Consider the following 25,544-nt stretch of genomic DNA (forward strand, 5'->3'; position numbering starts at 1 on the left):
TTCTCTCTGAGTCAGGTGTTTTGCTCTCTAGCATGTAACCTTGTTTCTTTGGGAGAGGCTGGGCTGCCATTGCAAGAGGCTTACTGCTCTGAGCTGTGCTCACTCAGTTTACAAGAACAAGGTGGTATCTCTCAGTTCTTTTCAAAGCTTTTGATACAGGTACCTCACTGTGTGTGGACAGAAATAGCCATAGTTAGATGTTTCTTTCTAGTTTGCATTTCCTTATTGGGCAATAGATATAATGTTCCTTGGTAGGGTGCTGGATAGATAGAGTGAGTATAAAGATTCAGGGGACTTGGAATCAGGATAAATCTACATTCAGCAATAGAGAACTTAGCCCACCCACTGGGGCCACAGATATTGCAAAGTACTAAAAATTACCTACTCCATGGACCTAGAACCCTGTCCCAGCTATCATTGCAGATACAAGTATTGGCCTCTTTTGCACCCACCCACATTATTCTTGAATAAGGAAGAAAACATATGCTTAAGTCACACATTCAAAATGGTACTGTAAGTAACAGGAGGGCCTTTGTGCACAGCCAGAACTAAGATTCTAGAGGGGTTCTGCTTTGGAGGTAACTGTGGAGAAATTTCTGGGATATGCCGTCTTACGTCTCCAAAAGCAAAAGGCTTAGTAATTCCCCCCACTGTTTGGAGCCCCTTACTTAGTTTCTATGGTAAGTTCAAACTCAGGCTTTCCACATTTTGAAGTTGATGGTGGCTAGTGAATAGGCTAAGGAGTGACTGCTTCTCATTGAGAACTGGAAAGCATTCCAGTGTAGTTTGCCATATAAGTTGATACGTCTTTGCTAGTGCAATGGAGAAAACAGCAATTCCCAGAGCCCCCTTGCAGCAAAAAGATGTCAGTACAGACTTGGAAACTTCCATGTAGCTGTAAGTGTAGTATGTAATCCTAATGAACCACATATCAGGGATTGCTTGTCACCTACCAGTTTGTCTTCCCTGGGTACAAGGAGAATATAGCTTAACCACTTACACCATTTCTATGCCTTCCTGTTAACACTTCTTTCCAGAAGTCTTGTTGTGGTTTCCCGATCAGTATGTATTAAGCACTTGCTATGTCAAGGAGAATAGATGTATTAAATATTTGATTTTACCGTTGACGATGGTACCGGGAGTACGGAGGGAGTAGAGATACAATCATCAGGAGAAAGGAGAAATTAGAACAGGCTTGAGTGAACTGCAGAGCACTTTAATAGAGTAATTTATTCACATATTAGTGAATAAGTAGACTGAACTTAACATGGTTTTACAGGAATGTTCGTGGAGGTGAGTTGTAGGGAAGAAGTAGTGAGAATACTACAGAAAGAAGGAATAACATGAATGAAGACAGGGAGAACTCAGTGGGGGAAGGTGAAAAGGTTCAAACTCATTATCCAAAATGTTGTCTTTAAGATTTTCAGTCCAACCTTGTTATTCTTCGTTGTTACTTAACTTCAGGGGGAGGAGGAGGAGAGAGAGTAGACATTACAGGATCTAGATTTTTGCTTTATTTTCCATTTTGGTCCAGCTACTAAACATAACGCAGATGCCAACAGTTATTTATCAGGCACTATGCTAAGCACTTAATGCATGCATTATTTTATTTAATTCTTAAAACAACCCTGTGAGATAGGTAGTTATTAGCCCCAGTTTTATAGCCAAGAAAACTGAGGTACAAGGAGACCAGATAACTTGCCTAAGGTCACAGCAGCAGAGCGGGAATTTGATCCTATGTGTCAGTGACTTCAGAGACTTAACCACTAAACTAGATACCATCCTCAACTTATTTTTAAAGACTGATATGCCTCTCTTCCTGGCAGTCTCTCTCCTCAGAGGAGAACAGGGACAAAGTCAAGCTCACCTAGATGGCAGTAAATCCTGCAAAAGCTGCCTGTCCTGCCATGGGTCCACCCGCCCCATGGTCCCACAGTCCTGACTGCAGTTGTCAGCAGAGCTTACCTAGTCTAGTTGCCCATCTGTGTTCACAGGGGCTCTCTAACTTCAGACTCTGAAAAAACACACTAATGTAGAGTAGCCAAATATATGCTATTGATTGAGAACTGTATTATGTAATAAATGTATCATAATATACAGATACTACATACTGTAGATGGGGTACATTGAAGTTTTGGTCTCATTTTCCAGTCCCTTCTGTTATGGAGCCAGTGAAAACCCTTAGGTCACTGTCTTTGTCCTGGCCTGTGTTTACCTCCTGTGGTCTGTAGGCTCTGCAGAGCCCCCCCTGCACATGGGCTGGGCCATCCTGCTCTGGGATGGGGTTGTATGCTCCTGTCTCAGCCTCTGTTTTTCCCCTCATTATTCGGAGCTCCCTCTAAATACAGAGGCTTTGTCAATTGTATTGCTCAGGAGGCTTTGCTTCCCTCCAGCACTGTTCTCAGAATGTCTATCTGCTGCTGGGTCCTCATTACTGGGGCCTGGTTTCTTTCTCTGTTGTGTGGTCCTACTGCTATTTGTCTCTTAAAACTGAGACCTCTGTGTTCTTGGGTCAGAGGGCTCTGGGTTCTGTTCTGCTGTGGGGATGGGAAGAGGGGTTTATTCTCTGCTGCTTTAAGTCGGCAGAGTAATTTCTAGTTTGGGTCAGAAGTTAACCAAAAGAGAGAATGCATATTTCTATATGGTGGGCAAATCTACGATAAATACTTCCTGTGTAATACTATCAACCATCCTTCTCTTGACTGCAGCTGCTAGGCCTTAATTATCCATTCAATACCCTGTATGGGAAATAGTGAAAATAAAGAGAAAAATTTAAAAATACATATTAATAGAAAATAGGAGATTCTCGGGATTAAAAGAGATGTTTACAGATGATTTGATCCTATTTAGCCAATTGGAGACTCTTAATGATATTCATTGTCTAAATTATTTAGGTGTACAATTGAATAATTTTAACAACACTTGGGGATCACCCCTTTGTGTGTTTTCATAAAACTCTTCTAAATATAGACCACGGAGATTTGACTAGGAGTTAAGATGTAATACACTTTAGTGTTCTATATTATACATGTAGTGTGCTGGTAGCATTGTTTGTACCAAGAATAAATTCCAGTTACTTTCTTTTATGCTGTCTTTCTATTTATAACATGAGTCCATCGGTGGTAGATTTTGTTCTCACATTCGTGGCTAATAGGAAATGTCAGAGCATTGGTATAATGTGTTCTTTTCTTCCTCACAACAATTTCAGAAAATTTCTCTCCTTACTTTGCTCACTTCTTAAAAGCTAGTATTGCACTTGCCCTCAAGAAACTGCCACCAAAGGGAAATCTGGCTGGGGGAGTCTCCTTCCTAGAGTGTGGATCTCTAGAGCGTCCCATCGTGGTAGAGCATAGGAGGAGTGAGGGAGTGAAAACGAAGAAAGACAGACTGGGGATCATTTCCTTTCACCATTTCTTACCCTGAAGTGGCAGCATACAAAAATTAACGAGGTCTGAGAAGCCTCATTTTAAGCCATCTGCGATTCCCAGGGGCTTCACGGGGAATCAAGGATGCCAGGAGCTAGAATGAAAGAAGTAGAAGCCAAGGGAGGACTGCAGCAGCCACTTAGGCTGTTCTCTGCATGTGCTGGCACCTAGCAAGGTGCTTTGCTAATGTTGTCATGGTTCATTTAAGCTTAGGTGGGCTAATGAGGTCTGGGGAGAACCCAAGGAAAGGAATAATGGTTGTCACTCAGATAGGGAGTTCAGACCCTGCCTCGCAGAGCCCCCCTGGGGTGGGGCGGGAGGGAGAAGAGTGTGGTAGGAGGAGGCAGGGCCTTCTCCTGTCGGTAGAGCGCCTCCTGCCTCTTGACACACTAGGCTTTCCACTAAGATTTCTCTAGGACAAAGGATTCTGAGATTTAAAATACGTGCTTGACGGTGACTATCTTCAGTGGGCTTTTAAACAGCCACTCATCTTAAGGGTATACCTGAGAATGACTTTTTTATTTATGTAAATAACTTTCCCTTATATATTTTAGGTGGAAGGCAGGCTGGCAAATGATTTGCAGTAGGTGAATCTTTGTGAGGCTGCTGTAAGCTTGTCTGATAACTTCGTAACATTGTTTTTAGTGCTCAAGTTCAAAATTCCAAATTGAAATAAGGATAGGACTCTATGTAAAGTACAGGTGCCATCTGACATTAAATTGCTTGAATGAGTTAGTAGATCTTAGACTGATGAGTTAGACTGATCTTAGGGCTATTTTCTCCGGCTCTTATCTAGAGATGAATTGCCAGGAGCAGTGGCAGTAGTGGTTATGCAAAATGTGGCTCACTCCCTCAATTCTGTGAGCAGCGATAACCTTTGAAATGGAAATCCAAATCTCTGTGATTTTGAGCTATGACCAGCCGAATCTTGTTGACCTCAGGTTGTGCTTCCCAGCCCCTTTTTGGGTAATTTAAGAATTTGCTTCAGCAAACCTGGAGGAGAGAGAATCATTCATAAATTAGGAATCAGACTTAAGCGATAAACAATCTTGAAATGGCTTAGATTGGAAGCCACAGTCTTCCTTTGTGGATGAGCAAGGGCTGAGGGGGTTCTATGGGAGGAGCCTAAATAGGACACTTGGGTCAAATATAAGCTGGGAATGGGGAGAAAATTCTGTTAGGAGGAATGCTTTCAAAATGCTGCCAAGAGCACAGAAGTCTTAATTCACCTCTCCCCCACCCTGTCTGCTCCCAACACACACACAATTAAAGATGAGAATATATCCAGCAACCTGTTCACCATACATATTGATCATACACAGAAAATGCTCTTTGCTAAACAATTAGGATCCTATATAGACCAAGTAATCTGAGAGATTTTTTGTTTGTTTTGAAACCATTAAACTACTCTCTGTGGTTAATATTAATAGTCTTCTTGTCAGTTGCTGTCTTTATTGGGGCATTTAAACTAATTTCATGGCCATCCTTGTTCATCCCTGTATTAGTGTCCATTTAATAATCTCACCCTACTTTTTTCCTTCTTGTCAACTAATAGAACATTGAAAGTGATTCATTTTTTAAAAGTTAGTTTTCCAGTAAAGGTGAGAAGAAAAATATGCCTGGCATAGAGTTGGTGCTCAGTAAATACTTGTGAATAAAAAGTGAATGAATAATTGAAGTGTAATGCTAGACACTTATTTGGAAGCATTAAGAAGTAAGCATTTTTGGTGTACTGAAAACAGTGATTGAAAGGCATTGATTGATCTTCACTGTGTCATCAGTTTTCCTTTCCTACCCTTCTGGTTTTTCCTACGTTCCTGCCCATGTACCAGGTGAATCTTCACGGATGTCTGTGTACTGAGGAACACACGTGCGCACACACAGATGCACACTGAAATACAAACACAGTTTAGGGTATGGAAGGGCAGTGATTCCCCCCTTGCCGTCAGTGCTGCAGGTAATCTATTGCATTAATCAGCTAGCCAGTGGGAAATGCAAGGGAAGTGATTATACTATCATACACAATACAATCAGCATGAGGCACTTGTCAAGACCAATACATCAAAGTTTAATTCAGTAATAGAATGAATTAGAGCAAAATGAAACATTCTGTTCTTCAAGAAACTCAGTACCCATCACAGATTCTTTCTGAACTCTATAGAAAAGTCAGTGTATTAAGAAATTGTTTTTAATGAGTAAAATTGCAGTTCCAATATGACAGAATACTATAAACCCATTTCCTTGGGGTTGTTACACAACTATAGCTGAAGTGTTTACCTGTCATCAGTATTCTATAACCATAACCATTGGTAGATTCGATTATTTTTGGTAGGGCTCCTGATTATCTGTTGTCCTAAATTAGTTCTCCATGGTAAGTGAAAGGAAGGTTGTTGTACCAGTAGCTCAGGGAAGCACTTACCTGTAAATACGGTGGACAGTAGAGTGCCTTACCAGTACAGCAGGCAGATTAACAAGAACCTACTACTTATAGTGCCCTATGGTAGGCACCGCCATTGGAGAGCTTATAATCTAGTTAGAAAACAGAATATGTAAAAAATAAAAAGCAGCCCAAGTAAGACAACAGAAGAAGTGAGGTTATATAATGTAGGATGTGTTTCAGAAAATTTTGAGGATAGATCTAATGTATTTCATACTGTAAGTCACAATTCTGTATCAATCTGTAATATATATTCAAAAGTAATTCTTTACCACACTTAACCAGGCATGTTTTTTCAAAGGGGCAAGTTGCAGTGAGTTCTGTCTTAAACAGGACTGTTTCAGTGTTTAGAGCCTACAACTAGAATATAAAGAACAGGGTTCTTGGAGCCAGACGCTCTCTAAGTATGGATTCTGATCCTCATATTCACTAACTGTGTAACCCTGGACAAGTTCCTTATCTTAGATAGAACCCCAGTTTCCTTATCTGTAAAAAGGCATAATGAGGATTTTTGAGGCCTAAGAGAAGATAATTTAGATAATATACAACACTTTCTTTCTCATCCCGGAAGTCCTTTGTCTATGCTGGGAAAGTGGGCCCAATGGGAAGCTTGTAGGAGAAAGACACCCTGAGAACCTAAAGAGTATTTTCAGAACTAGATTTATATAGACTTGGAGTCATGACTGTTGGACGAATCATGGCACTGTTTATGAAGACAGTTCATAAGCAGCCAGTGCAGAGCACGTGGGAAATGTTCTTGTAGGCTACCACATTCCTTCTCCTCACTCTTGACTGCCCTTTTGTATCTCAAACTAAGACCCCATTGGTCATTGTGCCTTTTTCTCTTCTTTCTACCTTTCCTGGCTTTCCTTTCCTCCCTCCCTCAAAAAGGAGAAGGGTGGTGAGTGGTAGAGGAGCTGGCTCTGGTCATTTCCTATAGAACCAGGTTCCTAATGAGGTCAGGGTGTTTTTGATGAGCTGTGCATGTTGACCCAGTAGCACTTGAGCTGTGCATGTTGACCCAGTACAGTAGCACTGACAAGTCAAATGGGATGGAAAGGCTGCATATTAATTAGATGAGGGCCACAGGTTTGCCTGAAAGGAACATTATCCAGGATACCAGTTAGCTGTTTTGGAATATCTGTGGTTTATTTTCTTTCTTGACCACAAAAAGATGGTTATTCTACTTCCATCTTTTCTCAGAGCCTGAGTAGATGATAACCAGTTGTATGCTGTTTTGCTGAGGGTTCAGCCCTGCTTGACCTAAGTAATCTCAAAAACTCTCTTTACAGTGTCCCTGAGGCTTTATTTTGAAATTTCCCCAGAAGTATTTTAGTGAATTAGGAACTAGCATACCAAATTTAAAGTAAAGAGAATGTTTTTACCAGTTAAACGTATTTTCCAAACATGGGTTACTAACATATTAAGACTGAATTGTACTGAGAACAATACTATAATTAGGGTCGCAATTTTTGTGTGGTCTGACCCAAGAAATTTTGTGACCACGGTTTTGCTAGCACAACTAATTCTGCCAGTGATCTTCTATTTGTGACTGCGATTAGGCATTTCATGGCCTCTAAATAAGTATAATTAGTTAATTGGATCATGCATGAAATTCTAGCCTCTTATATAATAGCCTCTGAGAACAAAAATAAATATTATAAATATTATGAATTGTTTTGTAACTATGGAACCCTGGGAAATACCAAAAGTGATTGTTTTATACTTTGCCTACTACTATTTCATAAGAATAAACATGATATTAAAAAGTAGAAATTAAATTTTCCATGTGAAAGTCTTCATTTTCCACCTTTGAGACAGAGGGAAAAGGGAGTCACTGGCCTTTCTTCTTCTCACCTTTAGAGAAGGCGGTATTGGTTGCCCTGACCCTTCGTCCCCCGCTTCCCACTGCCACTGCCACTGCGCTGTCTCCAGTAGCATTATACACATCGTATCTTCTGGAAAATAGGGAGAAGAGTACATTTATAAAGAATTCCAAAGTGTCTTTTATAAAAAATGTCCAGCTTTTATATTAATTACTGAATTGATTTGCATATTAACAAAAACTCATGGGGCTTCCCTGGTAGCGCAGTGGTTGAGAGTCCGCCTGCCGATGCAGGGGACACGGGTTTGTGCCCCGGTCCAGGAAGATCCCACATGCCGCGGAGCGGCTGGGCCCATGAGCCATGGCCGCTGAGCCTGCCCGTCCAGAGCCTGTGCTCCGCAACGGGAGAGGCCATAACAGTGAGAGGCCCGCGTACCGCAAAAAAAAAAAAAAAGCTCATGAAGTAGAAAGAACTTTAAAAACAAGTTATATTGATTGTGGGGAATAGCAAGAGGTAGAGAATGGCCAGTTGATTTATTCAGTCACAAATCATAATGCTCCACCCAGCAATACACCCAGCAGGCAAAGAGCACACTCAGTCACACACAAGTGCATTATCCCAGAAATGCTGATGTGACTCCAGTCTAAGAGGCCTCATATTAGTACATCATCATATTTTCAGAGAAAACAGATTTCTTCTGACCTGAATAATCAATCTTGAATTGTAAGTTGAGCTTTTGATTGTTTATCTGCTGTTTTAATCTGCAGTGAAATTACTTATTTGCTATGCCTGTCAGTTCTGAAAAATACAGAGTTTTCATTTGTTTCATTAGATCTTTTTAGATGGACCTGTGGTAGGTTTTTGTTGGATATGTTTCTATTAATATATATGCAACATGTTCGGAATATATAAGAGTAGGTGGTTAAATAAAGTACAGGGTTTATAATAGCTGTACGTTTAGGGTACTTCATAATTTTCAACAATAATATACCATTTGTATTATACTGCTGAAATATGAGGGAGTGGATCAGTGATTCTGTCAAAAGACTAAAATCATTGATCTTAGAATTCATATATGCTGACTGCACATAGGAAGCCTCACTTACAGAGGTACTTTCTGACCACGTATCTAGGCAGAAGGCTAAACACCATAGTGTTTAAGAGTGTTAGTTGGAGGGGGGATCATGGGCCTTGGTAACAAATCTTGGCTGCCGTCTTTAATAGCAGCACAACATTTCTACATGTCTCTGAACCTCAGTTTCCTTATTTGTAAAGTGAGTCTTTCTTTGAGGGTGAAATGTGATAATGTATGTAAAGTACTTCACATAGGGTTAGTGTGAAGTATATTCAATAAATGGCAGAAAGTGGATAAGTAAGTATGCCATTCACTTTCAGAAATATGTTAGCTGAACTAGATGGAGTGATCTTTGTACCCTAAAGACAGACATTTTAAAACTTTAAATGTAGACTCTATTTAGAAATCTAACATGGGTAACATGATATTGTTAGGATTTTCCTTGAAGGGATAGAAATTAACATACAAATCAGCACTTAATACTGTGTGTTGGCATACCTTTTATGCTGTTAAGTTTTCATAATGGCTTTTTTGTTTTTTGCTTGACTTGCAGCTCTTTTCATGTGTTGAGTGGTTTGTTTGGATTTGATAATTTTAAGTAACAACATTCTCATACCCATTGGTAAATACCTTCGTTTTCCATTTTGTAATCTAGCTGAGTTACATTATTTCCCGGTAATGGTGATAGATTACAGTGGCCACAGATCCTTAGCTACTCTTTCATTGAGATGTGGGGTCTGTGTTCTTTCATTTTTGTAGATGTTTGACCAACAAAATATGACAGTAGGTGTTTCGGCCAGTTTCTGGGCCCAAGCCTTAAAAGTGACTGGCAGTGTCTACTTCCTGTCTCTTAGAAGGTTCTATCCTAGGACCCTGAGTTTTCATGTAAAAAGTCTGGCTATCCTGAGCCTTCCATGTTATGAGAAAGCTCACACTGTCCACGTAGAGAGGCTGTGTTAGGGCAGGGGAAAAGTAAGGAGGAGAGAATCTCTGACCTACAGAATTATGAGATACAATGATACATTGTTATATTAAGCCAGTAAGTTTAGGGTAGTTCTTTTACAGAGTAATAGATAACCAGAACAGTGGTTATACATCTGACAATATTTCATGCTCTTTCTAATGGTTACCTTCCAAGTCTCTAGCAATGTCGAATAGAATAATGTGTATAAATGAAGTTCTGTTATTTCAGTTAACTTTATCCCTTATGTTGGACTAAGATGTTTGTCAAAACTGAATCTGTATTACTAGGAAGTAGTGTAAAACAGTCCTGGAGTATTCTACATCGCCATTTTTAATAAAGGTAATTTTTCCTCACCTTCATATTCTCCTTACACCAAATTTCACCTGGCTTGACTTGCAGGTTTTTCCCCTCCAAAAATAAGAATTTGGGTTCCAGTAAGTTTTAATTTTGAGTTCCTGTAGAAGACTGGAACCCTTGACACTAAGAAGGGATGGAGAGTGAATGGTAGACTAGAAGTTTTGGCCGAGATTCTGAGGTGGGAGGGGGAGGGGAAGGGAGGCTGAGGAGGGAAGGGTCTGAATGGGCTTCCGCACTGCTCTTTGTCCATGCTTTGGCATGAGGTTACCATGGGCAGAGGAAGTGTTATATAACCCTGTAGGGTTGGGGTTGAGTTTGAGAAATGCCTCCTCCATTCGAGTAGGTAAGGATACAATTACCCAAAGCATCTCAGACCTCTAAGTGACTGTGGGCCTTGGGTGGGGCCTGAGAGGCCTACTGGAAAATAAAACACATTTAAAAGCCTGTCTTTGAAACCAAGGGAAAAGAAGACACTAAAAGATGTTTCTAGCTAAAAACATATAGCAAGTGGAAATTAATTGCACAAGAACCCATTATTACTAGCCTAAGTGTTTAATGTCTCTGATATATTTTTAATATGTTCTCTTAATTGTTTTATTTTATTAAATGTAGAAATATTTATAACGGTATTCAGAGAATCACAAGCTGAGTCCTTCAATCTTGTTTTCACCTTTCGAGTCTCAATTTCCTCAACATCCAAGTCTTCTACACCGGGGTTTGCTGGAGTGCACCTTTTGGTGCTGGGTGGAACTCTACAGTTTTCAGAACATTTCTGCACGTATTATCTTACTTAAGTGTAAACAGCCCTACAAGGTAGGTAGGAATTATTATCTCTATTGTTTAAGTCAGGGACTGCCACCACAGAGAGACTAAGTGGCCTTGCCCAAGGTCTTACAGCTGGTAATCCATATCTTGTCCTTTCCAGATCAGAGTTTGTGGATCAAACGTTTCTTCTAGTTGGAAATGTAAAACACTGGGTATGTGGGGCAAAATGGTGGTGATTTGTACATCGAAATGTTTGATGGACAAGACTGGCCTTCAGGACATTTAGAATTCATTAATTCTTGTTACCTACATTTCTTGGGAGTGTGGGTGCTTGTCCATTGGCAGTGTGACCGGTAGAATACAGAAGCGACTAAAAAGTCTTTTGTACATGGAATCTAAGAAATGCGAGAAAGAAATGCGTATAACAAAATAGCAATAGACTCAAAGAGAACAAATCAGCGGTTACCAGTGGGCAGAGTGAAGGGGGCTGGGAAAGATAGTAGTTTGTTTTTCTTAATCCAATGCCTCTATGTAGAAAATAAAAAAACAAGGATCTATTGTACAACACAGGGAAATATAGACATTATTTTGTAATAACTTTTAGTGGAGCATAATCTATAAATATATTGAATCCACACGTTATAAAAAATAAATAAAAATATTTAAAAAATAAAAAGGCTTTTGTGATGATTTGTCTTCTGTCTCCGTGTGATTGTCCATGTTAATTTGCCTATTTGGGTCAGGTATAGGATGCAAACAGATTTTAAGACCACTGAGTGGATTGGAACCATTCACCTTGTGCAAAAAAAAAAAAAGGTTTTGTTTTCCTTCATCCCAGGAGAGTTGCCTTCCTTGTTTTGCTTTACTTTTACTTGTAGATTACAGCACATGTTTTTGCTGAAATCACTGAGTGCAGATTAGGTGGAGTAGTGGAAAGGAGAGTAAAAGCGTGCTGGGTGGTAGAGAAAAAGCTAGACTAGAGCTGAAATGTGCCATGGATAATTCAGAAACCAGATGATGCACACACTGGTGATTTGATAATTGCCTTTATATACTTTGAGGCATTGAAGCTAGGAAAGCAATTTAAAAGTATTGAATTTATTTTCATTGTACTTCATAGCAAATAATTAAGTGTCCTTTGTAAAAGAACCAGTAATACTTTCTAGATACCAGCTCATCTGCTAGGTGCTGGAAATGCTAAGTTTTCCCTGAGTGCTCTGTCCTATTTTTGGTTGAGTCCTTTTAAAAGGGTTTGTATTTCTGAGGGACAGCAGAATGAAGTGTTTAATCATCAAAGAGCTTTATTTTTAAAGCTACAAACGTTGCAGGAGTGTGTTGGAGGGGAAGGAGATAAATGCTCACAGTGGGACTCCAAATTAATAAAATTTGGAGGATGACTTTCTCAATTTGGTTAACTTGGTTATTAAGGCTAATTACAGCTTTTGTAGTGGTGACTGTTCAGGTAAAAGACCATATCTATTATAGCTCTGAACTTGAATCTAACATTAAGAACATCCTTTCAAGATGAAACCTCTCTTTAGGGAGGTGAGCAATAAAAAAACATTACTGGCTTAAACTAATAAAGGCTTGGCTTTAAAAAAAAATTTCTCATTCTGTAACGGAAATTTTCTAATTAGAGAAATGTAAGCATGAAAATCTAGTTTTATAGCTTTATTTTTTCCTTGAATCATAGAAATCACTGTTTAAAGTTTGCAAGAATATTTAGGATCTTGTTTTTAAGATCTTGTAATCTGTTTGCATTTTAGTTTTCTCATCTTTAAAGTGGATGTATTATTTCTGATCATGGAGGATTATTGTAATGAGTTAATGAAAAGAATGTTTGTAAAGCCCTAAGTATAGTGCCTATAGCACATGATAGGCACCCAAGAAATGGTGACTATTAGTGATAATAATGATTATTTAATTAAAGTTGTAATTGGTGTTCCTATATTTATTTCCTCAAAAGAACTTTTTTAAAAAGTAGAATTATATGGTTTTGTCAGTATTGTGCTGGCTTCTATAAGCTCTGAGTTTTCACCAAGTGAAAGTGAAGCTTACTGGATCATTATCACCTTGTCAGCTTCTTCATATGCAAGTCAGTCAGTCCTTCAGCATTGTATACATTGGTTAGTATTTTCCTAATTTTATCTTTGAGTTACTTCAAAAGAACTAGTGCTTAGTATAAATTTGGTTTTTAATTCTATTTTTTAAACTTTGTATTGTGCTATATCTTTAAAAAGAAAAAGAAATTGAATGTGAAAAACAATGGATTTGAGATACATATATATATGTTAGGTTATATAATTTCTATACTTAAAAAAATTTTTATTGGCGTATAGTTGCTTTATAATACTGTGTTAGTTAATACCATACAGCAGAGTGAATCAGCTATATGTATACATGTGTTTCCTCTTTTTTGGATTTCCTTCTCATTCAGGTGACATTGAGTAGAGTTCCCAGTGCTATACAGTAGGTTCTCATTAGTTATCTATTTTATACATAGTATCAGTAGTGTATATATGTCAATCCCCATCTCCCAATTCATCCCTCCACTTTCCCCCTTGGTGTCCATAGGTTTATTCTCTATGTCTGTGTCTCTGTTTCTGCTTTGTAAGTAAGATTGTCTATACCAGTTTTTTCAGATTCCACATATATGTGTTAATACACAATATTTGTTTTTCTCTTTCTGACTTACTTCACTCTGTATGACCATCTCTAGGTCTATCCATGTCTCTACAAACGACCCAGCTCAGTTCCTTTTTATGGCTGAGTAATATTCCATTGTATATATGTACCACATCTTCTTTATCCATTCCTCTGTTGATGGGCATTTAGGTTGAAGTTAGTTCTATCTTAGCTTTTAGTTGACATGGTGATGCTTTTAAGCTGATTTCCAAAATAAATTATAGGTCACTCACGTGGACTGAAATACAGAATTCTGAATTATAAAATAGACACATAGAAAATAAATAAACTTATTTTGGAAAGACATTTACATATTATTTGTCCATATTAATTTACTTGGTTGCCCTTTTACACAGAACCTTGATACTACACTAACAACCTGATAATGAAATTTCTAGTCTCACAGCACATCTTTCAGAGCAACTTTTTGATTTTAGTTTTATCTGATAAAGTATTCAAGAGTAGTAGAATTATAAGACAAAAACATCTTGGAAGAAAAACATGAAAGATTCTTAACTCTGAAGCATTACCTGTTGAATATTATAATTTTATTTTTTAAAAAGATATTTTGATGATTTGGAAAATGACTTCAGTGTAGCCTTATAAATAGAAATGCCAATTTTTGATCCAATCTGTAGCATTCATTAGATTTAATTTAATTATTACTATGTAACTTATTTTGTGTTGTTATGTTGTCCATCAGTCCAAAATCTAAAGCCTGGTAAAGTTGTATCCCATTTTCCAATGGGATTCAGTAGGAAAGGCTGCCACTTACAGGTTCTTTAGACACCATTTTGATTTGTCTCTTGTTTTGTGACAGTATGTGGTCATGTTTTCATTTGAAGCTGTTTTTCCTGGTTCTTGGCATGGGAAACGCATACGATTAATAGGATGGTGATTTGTGCGATGTCCATTGGCTTGTAGAGAAATCCTGCAGAGAGAGCACTCATACTTAGGTCTTTGGAATACCAGTAGATAAAATTGTTTGATCCAGATATTAATTAGCAATTTAAAAAATTTACTTTGTTACATACAGTAAAATTCCTAACTATAGTGTAAAATACATACCATAAATACTTAACTATAAAAATACATATACCTGACATTTTTATTTTACAATTTTGAGTTTAGACAAAGGCATAGTCATATGATCAGTGAAGATATGGAATGGTTATATCGCCTCCAAAAATTCCCTCACAGTCCCTTTATAATCAATTCATCACCTACTCCCTGTCCCTAGCATTGGTAGTCCATTCTCAATCCATTTAGTTTTGCCTTTTCCAAAATGTCACATAAATGGAATAATAAAATGTGTGTGTACACACATATACCCTTTTGATTCTGGCTTCCTTCACTTAGTATAATGCATTTGCGATATTACATGTATTTCAGTGGTCTGTTTCTTATTGCTAAGTAGTATATTATATGAATGCACCAAGTTTGCTCATCCATTCACCAGTTGAAGGACATTCAGGTTGGATGGCTTTTGCATTTACGAATAAAACTGCTATAAACATTCTTGTAAAGTTTTTATGTGAACCTAAGTTTTCATTTCTCTTGGGCAAATCCCAAGAGGTAGGATTGTTGGGTCATAAGGTAAATGTTTAACTTCATGAGAAACTGCTGAACCATATTCCAAGGTAGCTATATCATTTTGCACTCGCAGCAGCAATTATGAGCATTCTGATTGCCAGCAGCATTTTCAGGTTTTAAATTTCTTTTTCTAATATTAACCCTTATAATAGGTGTGTAGTGGTATCTCGTATGGTTTTTTTCTTAATTGAAGTACAGTTGATGTACAATATTACATAAGTTATAGGCGTACAATATAGTGATTCACAATTTTTAAAGGTTATAAATAGTCCATTTATAGTTATTTATAAAATATTGGCTATATTCCCTGTGTTGTACAATATATCCTTGTAACTTGTTTTTGTCATAATAGTTTGTACCTTTTACCCCTCTAATCCTATATTGCCCCTTCCCCCTTCCCTCTCCCCACTGGTAACTACTAGTTTGTTCTCTGTATCTGTGAGTGTGCTTCTTTTTTTATTATATTCATTAGTTTGTTGTATTTTTTAGAGTCCACATATAAGTGATATCATACAATATTTGTCCTTCTCTGTCTGACTTATTTCACTTGACATGATACCCTCCAAGTCCATCCATGTTACTGCAGATGGCATTATTTCATTCATTTTTATGGCTGAGTAGTATTCCATTCTGTGTATATACACTACATCTTTTTTATCCATTCTTCTGTTCATGGATACTTAAGTTGCTTCCATACCTTGGCAGTTGTAGATAATGCTGCTATGAACATTGGGGTGCATGTGTCTTTTTGAATTAGTGTTTTTGTTTTTTTCAGATGTATACCCAGGAGTAGAATTGATGGATCATATGGTCGTTCTATTTTTAGTTTTTTTGAGAAAACTGCATACTATTTTCCATAGTGGCTGCACCAATTTATATTCCCAGCAACAGTGTATGAGGGTTTCCCTTTCTCTACATCCTCGCCACATTTGTTATTTGTGTTCTTTTCGATGATAGCCCCTCTGACAGGTATGAGATGATATCTCATTGTAGTTTTGATTTGCATTTCTCTGATGATTAGTACTATTGAGCATCTTTTCATATGCCTTGTTGGCTATCTGCATGCCTTTGGAAAAATGCCTATTCAGTTCTTCTGCCCATTTTTTAATTGGGTTGTTTGTTATTTTGATTTTCTTCTTGTTTTGTCAGTGGTTTCCTTTGCTGTGCAAAAAGCTTTGCAGTTTAATTAGGTCCTACTTGTTATTTTTCCTTTTATTTCCTTTGCTTTAGGAGACAGATTCCAAAAAATATTGCTATGATTTATGTCAAGGAGTGTTCTGCCCATATTTTCCTCTAGGAGTTTCATGGTTTCCGGTCTTACATTTAGGTCTTTAATCCATTTTGAGCTTATTTTTGTGTATGGTGTTAGAGAATGTTCTAATTTCATTCTTTTACATGTAGCTGTCTAGTTTCCAAGCACCACTTATTGAAGAGACTGTCTTTTCTCCATTGTATATTCTTTGTCGCAGAGTGATTGACCATAAGTGCATGGGTTTATGTCTGGACTCTATATTCTGTGCCATTGATCTATGTGTCTGGTTTTTGTACCAGTACCATGCTGTTTTTATTACTGTAGCTTTGTAGAATAGTCTGAAGTCAGGGAGTGTGATTCCTCTAGCTCCATTCTTTCTCAAGATTGTGTTGGCTATTTGGGGTCTTTTGTGTTTCCATACAAATGCCATTGGTATTGTGATAGGGATTGCATTGAATCTGTAGATTGCCTTCGGTAGTATGGTCATTTTAACAATATTAATTCTTCCAATCCAAGAACACAGTGTATTTTTCCATCTGCTTGTGTCATCTTCATTTACTTTCATTAGCATATTACAGTTTTTCCAACTACAGGTCTTTTACCTCTTTTGGTAGGTTTATTCCTAGGTATTTTATTCTTTTTGATGTGATGGTATATGAGATTATTTCCTTAATTTCTCTTTCTGATAGTTTGTTGTTAGTGTATAGAGATGCAACAGGTTTCTGTTTATTAATTTTGTATCCTGCAACTTTTCTGAATTCATTGATAAGCTCTATTAGTTTTCTGGTGGTGTCCTTAGGATTTTTTGTGTATAGTATCATGTCATTTGCAAACAGTTTCCATTTTCATTTTCATAAGGATTAATGATGTTCAGCATGTTTTCATCAGCAGTTTGCCATCTGTATATCTTCTTGAGTGAAGTGTGTTTTCCAAATTTTTTGCCCATTTGTAATAGGGTTATTCGTTTTCTTGATGAGTTTTGGGAGGATTTTACATATTCTAGATACAAGTTCTTTGTCAGATGTATGATTTGCACATGCTTTCTCCCAATCTGTGGCTTGTCTTTTCATTCTCTTTATATTGTTTTTTTTTTGCAGCACAAAAGATTTTAATGTTGATGAAGTCCACTTGATAAATTTTATCTTTTATGGATTATGCTTTTGATACTGTATCTAAGATTATCTCTGCCTAACCCAAGGTCACAAAGATGTTTTCCAGAAGTTTTATGGTTTTAGGTTTTATATCTAGGTCTGTGATCCATTTTGAGTTAGTTTCTAATAAGTTAGCTGAGTTAATTTTTAATAAACTGTGTGTTGTAGATTTAAGTTCATTTTATATGAATATCCAATTGTAGTAGCACTAGCTTTTGAAAAGATTTATCTTTTCTACATTGAATGGCTTTGAACCTTGAATTGACCATATCTGTGTAGGTCTGAGCTCCCTAATCTATACAGTGGTGTATGTACCTGTTCTTTCACAATACACTGTCTTGATTACTCTTAACTTTATACAAAGTCTCAAAATTAGGTGCTGGGGAGCCTTCCAACGTTTTCCTTCTTTAAAATTGTTTGACCATTCTATATTTTTGTCAGTATGTACACCAGTGCCTGCTAGGGTTTTGAGTAGGGTTACGTTGAATATATAGATCAATTTGGGGAGAATTGATACCTTAATAGTATTGAGGTTTCCAGTCTGCTTTTTAAGATTGTCTTTGATTTCTCTTGTCAGTGTTTTGTAGTATTTAGCATAGAGACTCCGTACATGTTTTGTTAGATTTATAACTTAAGTATTTCATGTTTTTTGATAGTATTATAATTGGTGCTTTTGGGGGGTAAATTTTGATCTGTAATTGTTCAATTTTAGTACGTAGATATACAGTTGGTTTCTTGCTTTGAACTTGTATCATATGACCTTACTAAACTTACCTTTTTTGTAGGTTAGTTGTCTACAAATAGAGGCTATTTTATTTTTTCCTTTTAAATCTATGTCATTAATCTCCTTTCCTTGCTTTATTGGCCTGGCTAGAACTTCCAGTGTGATGTTGAATAGGAGTGATAGAGCAGACATCTTTGCCTTGTTTTTATCTTAGAGGAAAAACATTCAGCCTTTTGCCATTATCATATTAACTGTAGGTGTTTTTTTTTGCAGATGACCTTTATCAGGTAAGTTATCTTCTGTTCCTAGTTTGCTGAGACTTTTATTTATTATGAAGGGATGTTGAATTTTGTCAGTTGCTTTTTCTGCATCTGTTGAAATGGTCATATGGTTCTTCTTCCTTAGTCTGCTATATAGTGAGTTACACTAATTTTTAATGTTGAACCGGCCTTGCATTCCTGGGATAAACCCTATTTAGTTGTGGTGTGTTTTCTTTTTTTATGTATTTCTTAATTAGATCTACTAATATTTTGTTGTGGTGTTTTACTTTGACATGTAATTATATTTACTTGTAATGTCTTTTGTCTGGTTTTGCTATCAGGGTAATGCTGGCCTCATAAAATAAGTTGAAAACCTTCCCTTTCTTCTTTTTTCTGGAAGGTATTGTATGGAATTGGTGTTATTTCTTTCTTTACTGTTTGGTAGAATTTTCCAGGTAAACATCTGGACATGCATTGTTAGAGATTTTAACTGCAGATTTAATTTCTTTGATAAATTTAAAGCTATTCAGGTTATTATTTCTTCTTGAGAGAACTGTGGTAGTTTGTGGTTTTTCAAGGAATTTGTCCATTTCATCTAAGCTGTAGAATTTATGGGAATAAGTTGTTCATAGTATTCCTTTATGAGCCTTTTAATGCCTCTAGGATCTATAATGATGTGCCCTTTTTTATTCCTGATACTCATAGTTTGTCCTGTCTTTTCTTGGTCAGACTGATCATAGCTCTATTAATCTTTTTAAAGAAATAGCTTGGGCTTCCCTGGTGGCGCAGTGGTTGAGAGTCCGCCTGCTGATGCAGGGGACGTGGGTTCGTGCCCCACTCCGGGAGGATCCCACATGCCGCGGAGCGGCTGGGACCGTGAGCCATGGCCACTGGGCCTGTGCGTCCGGAGCCTGTGCTCCGCAATGGGAGAGGCCACGGTAGTGAGAGGCCCACGTACCGCAAAAAAAAAAAAAAAAGAACTAGCTTTTGGCTTCATTAAAAAAAACTTAGGTGGTGTTTTCCATTTAATTGATTTCTGATCTGTTATTTCCTTCTTTCTGCTTGCTTTGGCTTTGATTTCTCATCCTTTTTCTAGTTTCTTAAGGTGGATATTTAGATTATTGATTTGAATCTTTCCTTCTTTTCCAATACAAGCATTTAATACTATAGATTTCTAAACTCTTTTTAGCTGTAGATCACAAGTTTTGATATATTTTATTTGCATTTTCATTCCGAACAAAATATTTTCTGTTTTCTTTTGTGACTTCTTTTACTCATGAGTTATTTGGAATTGTGTTTATTCCCAGATATTTGGGAATTTTCCAAATATCATCCTGTTATTGATTCCTAATTTAATTCTACTACATTAGAGAATATAATTTGTATGACTTCACTTCTTTAATATTTGTCAAAGTTTGTTTTATGGCCCAGAATATGGACTACCTTGGTAAATGTTCTTTGTGCATTTTAGAAAGTATAAGATTTTGTTTTGTTTTGTTTTTCTACTAATGCTAAGTGGAGTGTTCTATGAATGTGAGTTAGATTAAGTTGGTTGATAGTGTTGTTTTAGGTATTCTTTATCCTTGCTAATTTTCTGTCTACTTGTTCTGTTAGTTATTGAGAGAGAAGTATTGAGATCTCCAAATGTAACTGGATTTGTGTGTTTCTCCTTTCAGCTCTGTCACTTTTTGCTTCATATATTTTGAAGTCTTAATGTTAGGTGCAGCATCCTCATTTAGGATTGTTATGTTTTTTGTAGAACTGACCCTTTTATCATGTTATGTTTCACTTTATCTGGTGTAGCATTTCTTGTTCCAAAGTCTACTTTGTCTGATAATAATATGGCCACTCCAACTTTGTTTTGAAAGTGTTTGCATGGTGTATCTTTTTCCATCCTTTTCCATTTAATTTATCTATGTCATTATATTTGGAGAGGGTTTCTAGTACATAGCATAGAGTTGGATCTTGTTTTTCAACCTGATTTCACCATCTCTTTTAATTGGTATGTTTAGATGATTTATATTTGCTGTAATTATTGATGTAGTTCAGTGTAGGTCTACCATTTAATCATTTGTTTCCTATTTATCCTCTCTGTTTTTGTTCCTTTGTTCCCTCCCTCCTGCCTTCTATTCTCCTTCTTTGGATTATTTTAAAACATTTTTTTTAGTATTTCATTTTAATTTATCTATTGTCCTTTTTGTTTGTATCTCCTTGTATTTTTTTTAATGGTTTCAGTATTACAAGAAATATACCTAACCTTAAACAGTCTACTTTGAGTTTATACTTTGCCACTTAAAAAAGAATGTAGAATCTAACAACCATATAGGTCCCTTTACTCTCCCTCCTTTATGCTATAGTTTTCATGTGCATAACATCTACATACATTTAAAATACCAGAAGACAATGTTCACGTTTTTGCTTTCAGTTGTCATACTTATCTTAAAGAACTTAGAAGGACAAAAGTAGTCCATGACATTTACTTAGGTATTTATTATTTCTGTTCCTCTTCCTTTATTCATATAGTTCCAAGTTTCCCTCTGGTATTATTTCTCTTCAGCCTGAAGAACTTCCTTTAGCATCAGGTCTCTTGAACAATATATGTTGTTAGTTTTTCCTGATCTGAGAAAGCCTTCATTTCACCATCATTCATGAATGATATTTTGCCAACTCTGGGTTGATATTTCCATTTCTTTTAACACTTTAAAGACATCGCTCCACTGTCTTCTGTCCTGTATAATTTCTGACAAGAATAATTATTTGAGTCATTCTCCTTTATATGGCATTTCATTTTTCTCTGACTGTTTTCAATATTTTTTTTTTTCTCTTTGGTTTTCAGTGATTTCATTATCACTGGGCATGGATTTTTTGGTTAGCTCAGCTTCTTTGATCTGTAAATTCATATCTTCAATTTTGGGAAGTTTTCAGTAATTATTTCTTTTGAGTTTTTCTGTAGCTATTTCTCATCTTCTTTGGATCTCCCATGATACAGATGTTACTTTTGATATTTTCCCACCTGTCTTAAGGCTCTGTTCATTTTCTTCTGATTGTCTCTCTCTCTTCTTCAGATGAGATCATTTCTGTCTTCAAATTTATTGACTTTTACCTCTGTCATATCCATTCTACTATTAATCCTATCTAGTGAATTTTTTATTTCGGATATTGTTTTTTCAATTCTAACATTTCTATTTAGTTCTTTTTTTATAGTTCATATTCACTTCTGTCAATAGTGTTTATCTTCATCTGGTGGAACATAGTTATAACAGTTGCATAAAGTCTCTGATTGATAATTCTAAAATCTGGTTCGTTGTTTTTTCCCTTGAGAATTGATCACATTTCTCTTTTTCTTTGTAAGCCAAGTAATTTTGGATCCTGAACATTTTAAATACTGAATTGTAAGAGTCTGGGTCCTATTATAATCCTCCGGAGAAATTTTTGTTTTTTTAAAGCATACATTCAATAGGATATATTCAGACTTTGAGTTCTGTTTTACCTTCTTTGGGTGATGTCAGTAAAGTTTTCAAAACCTTTGCTGTGCTGCGTTGGGGCAGTCTCATGCACGTGAGGTGTGACCAGTATTTGTGCCTATTTTTGCACAGAGTATCCAGGGATCTCCCTCTCTAGCTTCTGAGTGGCAGGGGGTTCCCTTTTCCCAATCCTCTCACCAGGTAGATGAGGTTTCTCTCAAGTTGTTGCTCTATATGCTTTCTACACAGTTCCCCAAATGGGGCTAATCTTATGTGCAAGCCAGGAGAGAAAAGAGGGGGGAAAGTAACAGGAAGTCACCCCCATATGACTTAAATTTCTTCAAGTTTTATTTCCACAAACCGCTTGCTGTTGTTTACTTTTCAGAGTCCTCAGATTGCTGCTTTTTGTATTTTGTCCAGTTTTTAGTTGTAATTATGGGGAGAGATAAGCCGTAGTGGACTTTACTCCATCTTGATCTATCACATTTTTGTTTCTAATTGACATTTTAAAATATAGAAATGTGAATTATAAATATCTGTGGCTTAGGTTGTGGCTATGTTTATTTTCTGTTGGTAAACATTATTTGATATTTAAAATAACAGATTCTCTAATTGAAGAAGCTTGCTAATTTTAAATGTGGAAGAATGTAAAGCATCTCTTTTGGACAAACAAAACATAAACAGACCATTCTTACCTGTATTATTCACTTGGTTAACACAGCTGATTAAAATAAACACAGATACACATACAAACCTTTTCAAAGAAAAAGTGTTGTGAATGGCTTTGAAGTACTGGTATCTGTCTTGTTTTGAAATTGGTAAAGTTAAAACTTTTTTTTTTGGCCACATGGCAAAGCCTGCAGGATCTTACCCATGCCCCCTGCAGTGGAAGCATGGAGTCCTGACCACTGGACCACCAGGGAATTCCCAAACTTGAACTTCTGAAACTTGTGGAATATTTGCTTGAATTAGCTATCTTTTTGAAAAATGTAGAAAGGAATGATACATTTTATCAGTACCTTAATTTTTCAAATTATGAGTTATACCTTCTAAATTCATTAGGGCTTTTCGTTTGAAAAACAAGTGAACTTTTTAATTGAAGTATAGTTGATTTAAAATATTGTGTAAGTTTCAGGTGTACAGCAAAGTGATTTGGTTATAGAGAGAGAATCAAAAAATATATATACATATTTGATTCTTTTCTATTAAAGGTGTTTACAAGATATTGACTGTAGTTCCCTGTGCTATACAGTAAATCCGTGTTGTTTATTTTATATATGGTAGTCTGTTAGTCCCATATTCCTAATTTATCCTTCCCTCCCTTTTCCCTTTGGTAATCATAAGTTTTCTATGTCTGTGAATCTGTTTGTTTTGTAAATAAGTTCATTTGTACTACTTGTAGATCCCACATGTGATATCATATAACATTGTGTCTTTCTCTTTCTGACTTAACTTCACTTAGTATGATAAACTCTAGGTCCATCCATGTTGCTGCAAATGGCATTATTTCATTATTTTTTATGGCTGAGTAATATTCCATTGTGTGTGTATGTTTGTATGTATGTACATACCACATCTTTATCCACTCATCGGTTGGTGGACACTTAGGTTGCTTCCATGTCTTGGCCATTGTAAATAGTGCTGCTATGAACATTGGGGTGCATGTATCTTTTTGAATCTGAGTTGTCGTCTTTTCCAGATATATGCCCTGGAGTGGGATTGCTGGATCATATGGTAACTCCATTTTTAGTTTTTTAAGGAACCTCCATACTGTTCTCCGTATGTGGCTGTACCAATTTACATTCTCACCAACAGTGTAGGAGGGTTCCCTTTTCTCCACACCTCCTCCAGCATTTATTATTTGTAGACTTTTTGATGATGGGCATTCTGACCAGTGTGAGGTGATACTTCATTGTAGTTTTAATTTGCATTTCTCTGATGATTAGTGATGTTGAGCATCTCTTCATGTGCCTGTTGGCCATCTGTATGTTTTCTTTGCAGAAATGTCTATTTAGGTCTTCTGACCCTTTTTTGATTGGCTTGTTTTTTGTGGGGTTTTTTTGGATATTGAGCTGTATGAGACATTTGTGTATTTTGGAAATTAAGCCCTCGTCTGTCACATTGTCTTGAAATATTTTCTCTGAGTCCACAGGTTGTCTTTTCATTTTAAAGCAAGTGAACTTTTGATAAATGTTTAGTGATTTCATTCACAAAAAGACATAAATTTAGTAATTTCATTTATATAAAGGTTAATTCCTGGTTAAATCATTTAGGGAAGCATGTTTAAGTAAATTTTATTTTTAAAAGATCTGTTGATATATGGATATGCATACTAATTAAGGAGAATAATAAAGTTTGAAATGCTTATAAGGAGACTGGGAAATAGTTTATTCATGTCCATTGTTATGCCTTTATGATTTTATTTTTAAAAGATACTCTTAAAAGTAAATTTAATTTTTGCACAGAAGAACCATTTAGAGTGGCTTGTTGCAGCATCCATGAATAAAATCTGCTTGTAAATTAAAGTAACAAATTGGTCCTTAAGGTTGTATTCTTCATTGACTTTTGCCCAAAATGTCAGTAGGAAAGTGATTACAATTACCATTTGAAATATCTTTCATCTTTGTATGTAACAGTGTTTGGATTCTTTGGTTCAAATTTGTGCTCTTTTGTCCTCTTTACATTAACCTCTATGTGAGATTTGTTGCTTGGACAAGGGAGAATTGCATTATAAAACTGCAGACTTGGGTCCATTTTGAAATGGCTTATCATTAGCTATTAGGATTGGACACTTGTAAACTTTTAAAAAATTTGCTTTCCTGTCTCCCTTTAAATTAGGTGCTCTGTGGATGTGTATAGTTTTAAATCCCCACTGCAAGTTGGAGCAGAAGGCCAGCTGGCTAAAACAGTTGAAAAAGTGGAATGGTGTTGATGTCTGTCCATGGGAAGATGGAAATCATGGCAGTGAATTACCTAACTTAACCAATGCTCTGCCTCAGGGTGCGAATGCTAACCAAGGTGAGTACACAGTGGTAATCTGCTCACTTTGTATCTACCTAATTGTGCATCTATGTTTATAACACTAACTTACAATAGATTTGGGAAAATTATTTTACTCACTTAAGAACTTACTATATAACTCACAGACTTAAAATATGTTTTGATATGAATGTGTGTGTGTGTGTGTGTGTGTTTTAAGTTTTATGTGAGACCTTTCTATAACTTTTTTTCATATTCTCAGAATACAGATGGATATAATACTTACATATACTACTAGTATGTGTTAAAATTGCCTATTAATTAGTTTGAATATATTTTTAAAAATCATGGAATGGGTGGGTAGTATATTGTAAAACAAAATATTGAGAGGCTTGAGGAGCTGTGTGTTTTTATATCTGTTGGTCAGTTCATATTTGAGCTACTATACAATTTAATCAGTTAAAAATTCTTAGTTTTAGAATATAGCAAGTAAACATTTAATGACTGGGGCTGCAGGAGCATGGGGTGCTGCTGGCATTCAGACCAGGAAAATTCTTTATTGTGAAGGACTGTCTAGCATACTTGTT

General features: G+C 36.4%; 1 protein-coding gene across 2 annotated transcripts in view; it reads left to right on the forward strand.

Moving 5' to 3' along the window:
• Positions 1–25,544, forward strand: part of ZSWIM6 (zinc finger SWIM-type containing 6) — a 206,288-nt gene that overhangs the window by 156,713 nt on the left and 24,031 nt on the right. For both annotated transcript variants that reach the window (XM_022596877.2, XM_089908890.1), the window contains exon 5: positions 24,817–24,996. In XM_022596877.2, coding sequence (XP_022452585.2) covers positions 24,817–24,996 — 180 coding nt within the window. The remainder of the gene's footprint in view (positions 1–24,816; positions 24,997–25,544) is intronic.

This window comes from Delphinapterus leucas, chromosome 3 (genome assembly GCF_059928025.1).
Source record: "Delphinapterus leucas isolate spDelLeu-1000000601 "Yukka" chromosome 3, BTC_Dleu_Yukka2, whole genome shotgun sequence".
Classification (NCBI taxonomy): domain Eukaryota; kingdom Metazoa; phylum Chordata; class Mammalia; order Artiodactyla; family Monodontidae; genus Delphinapterus; species Delphinapterus leucas.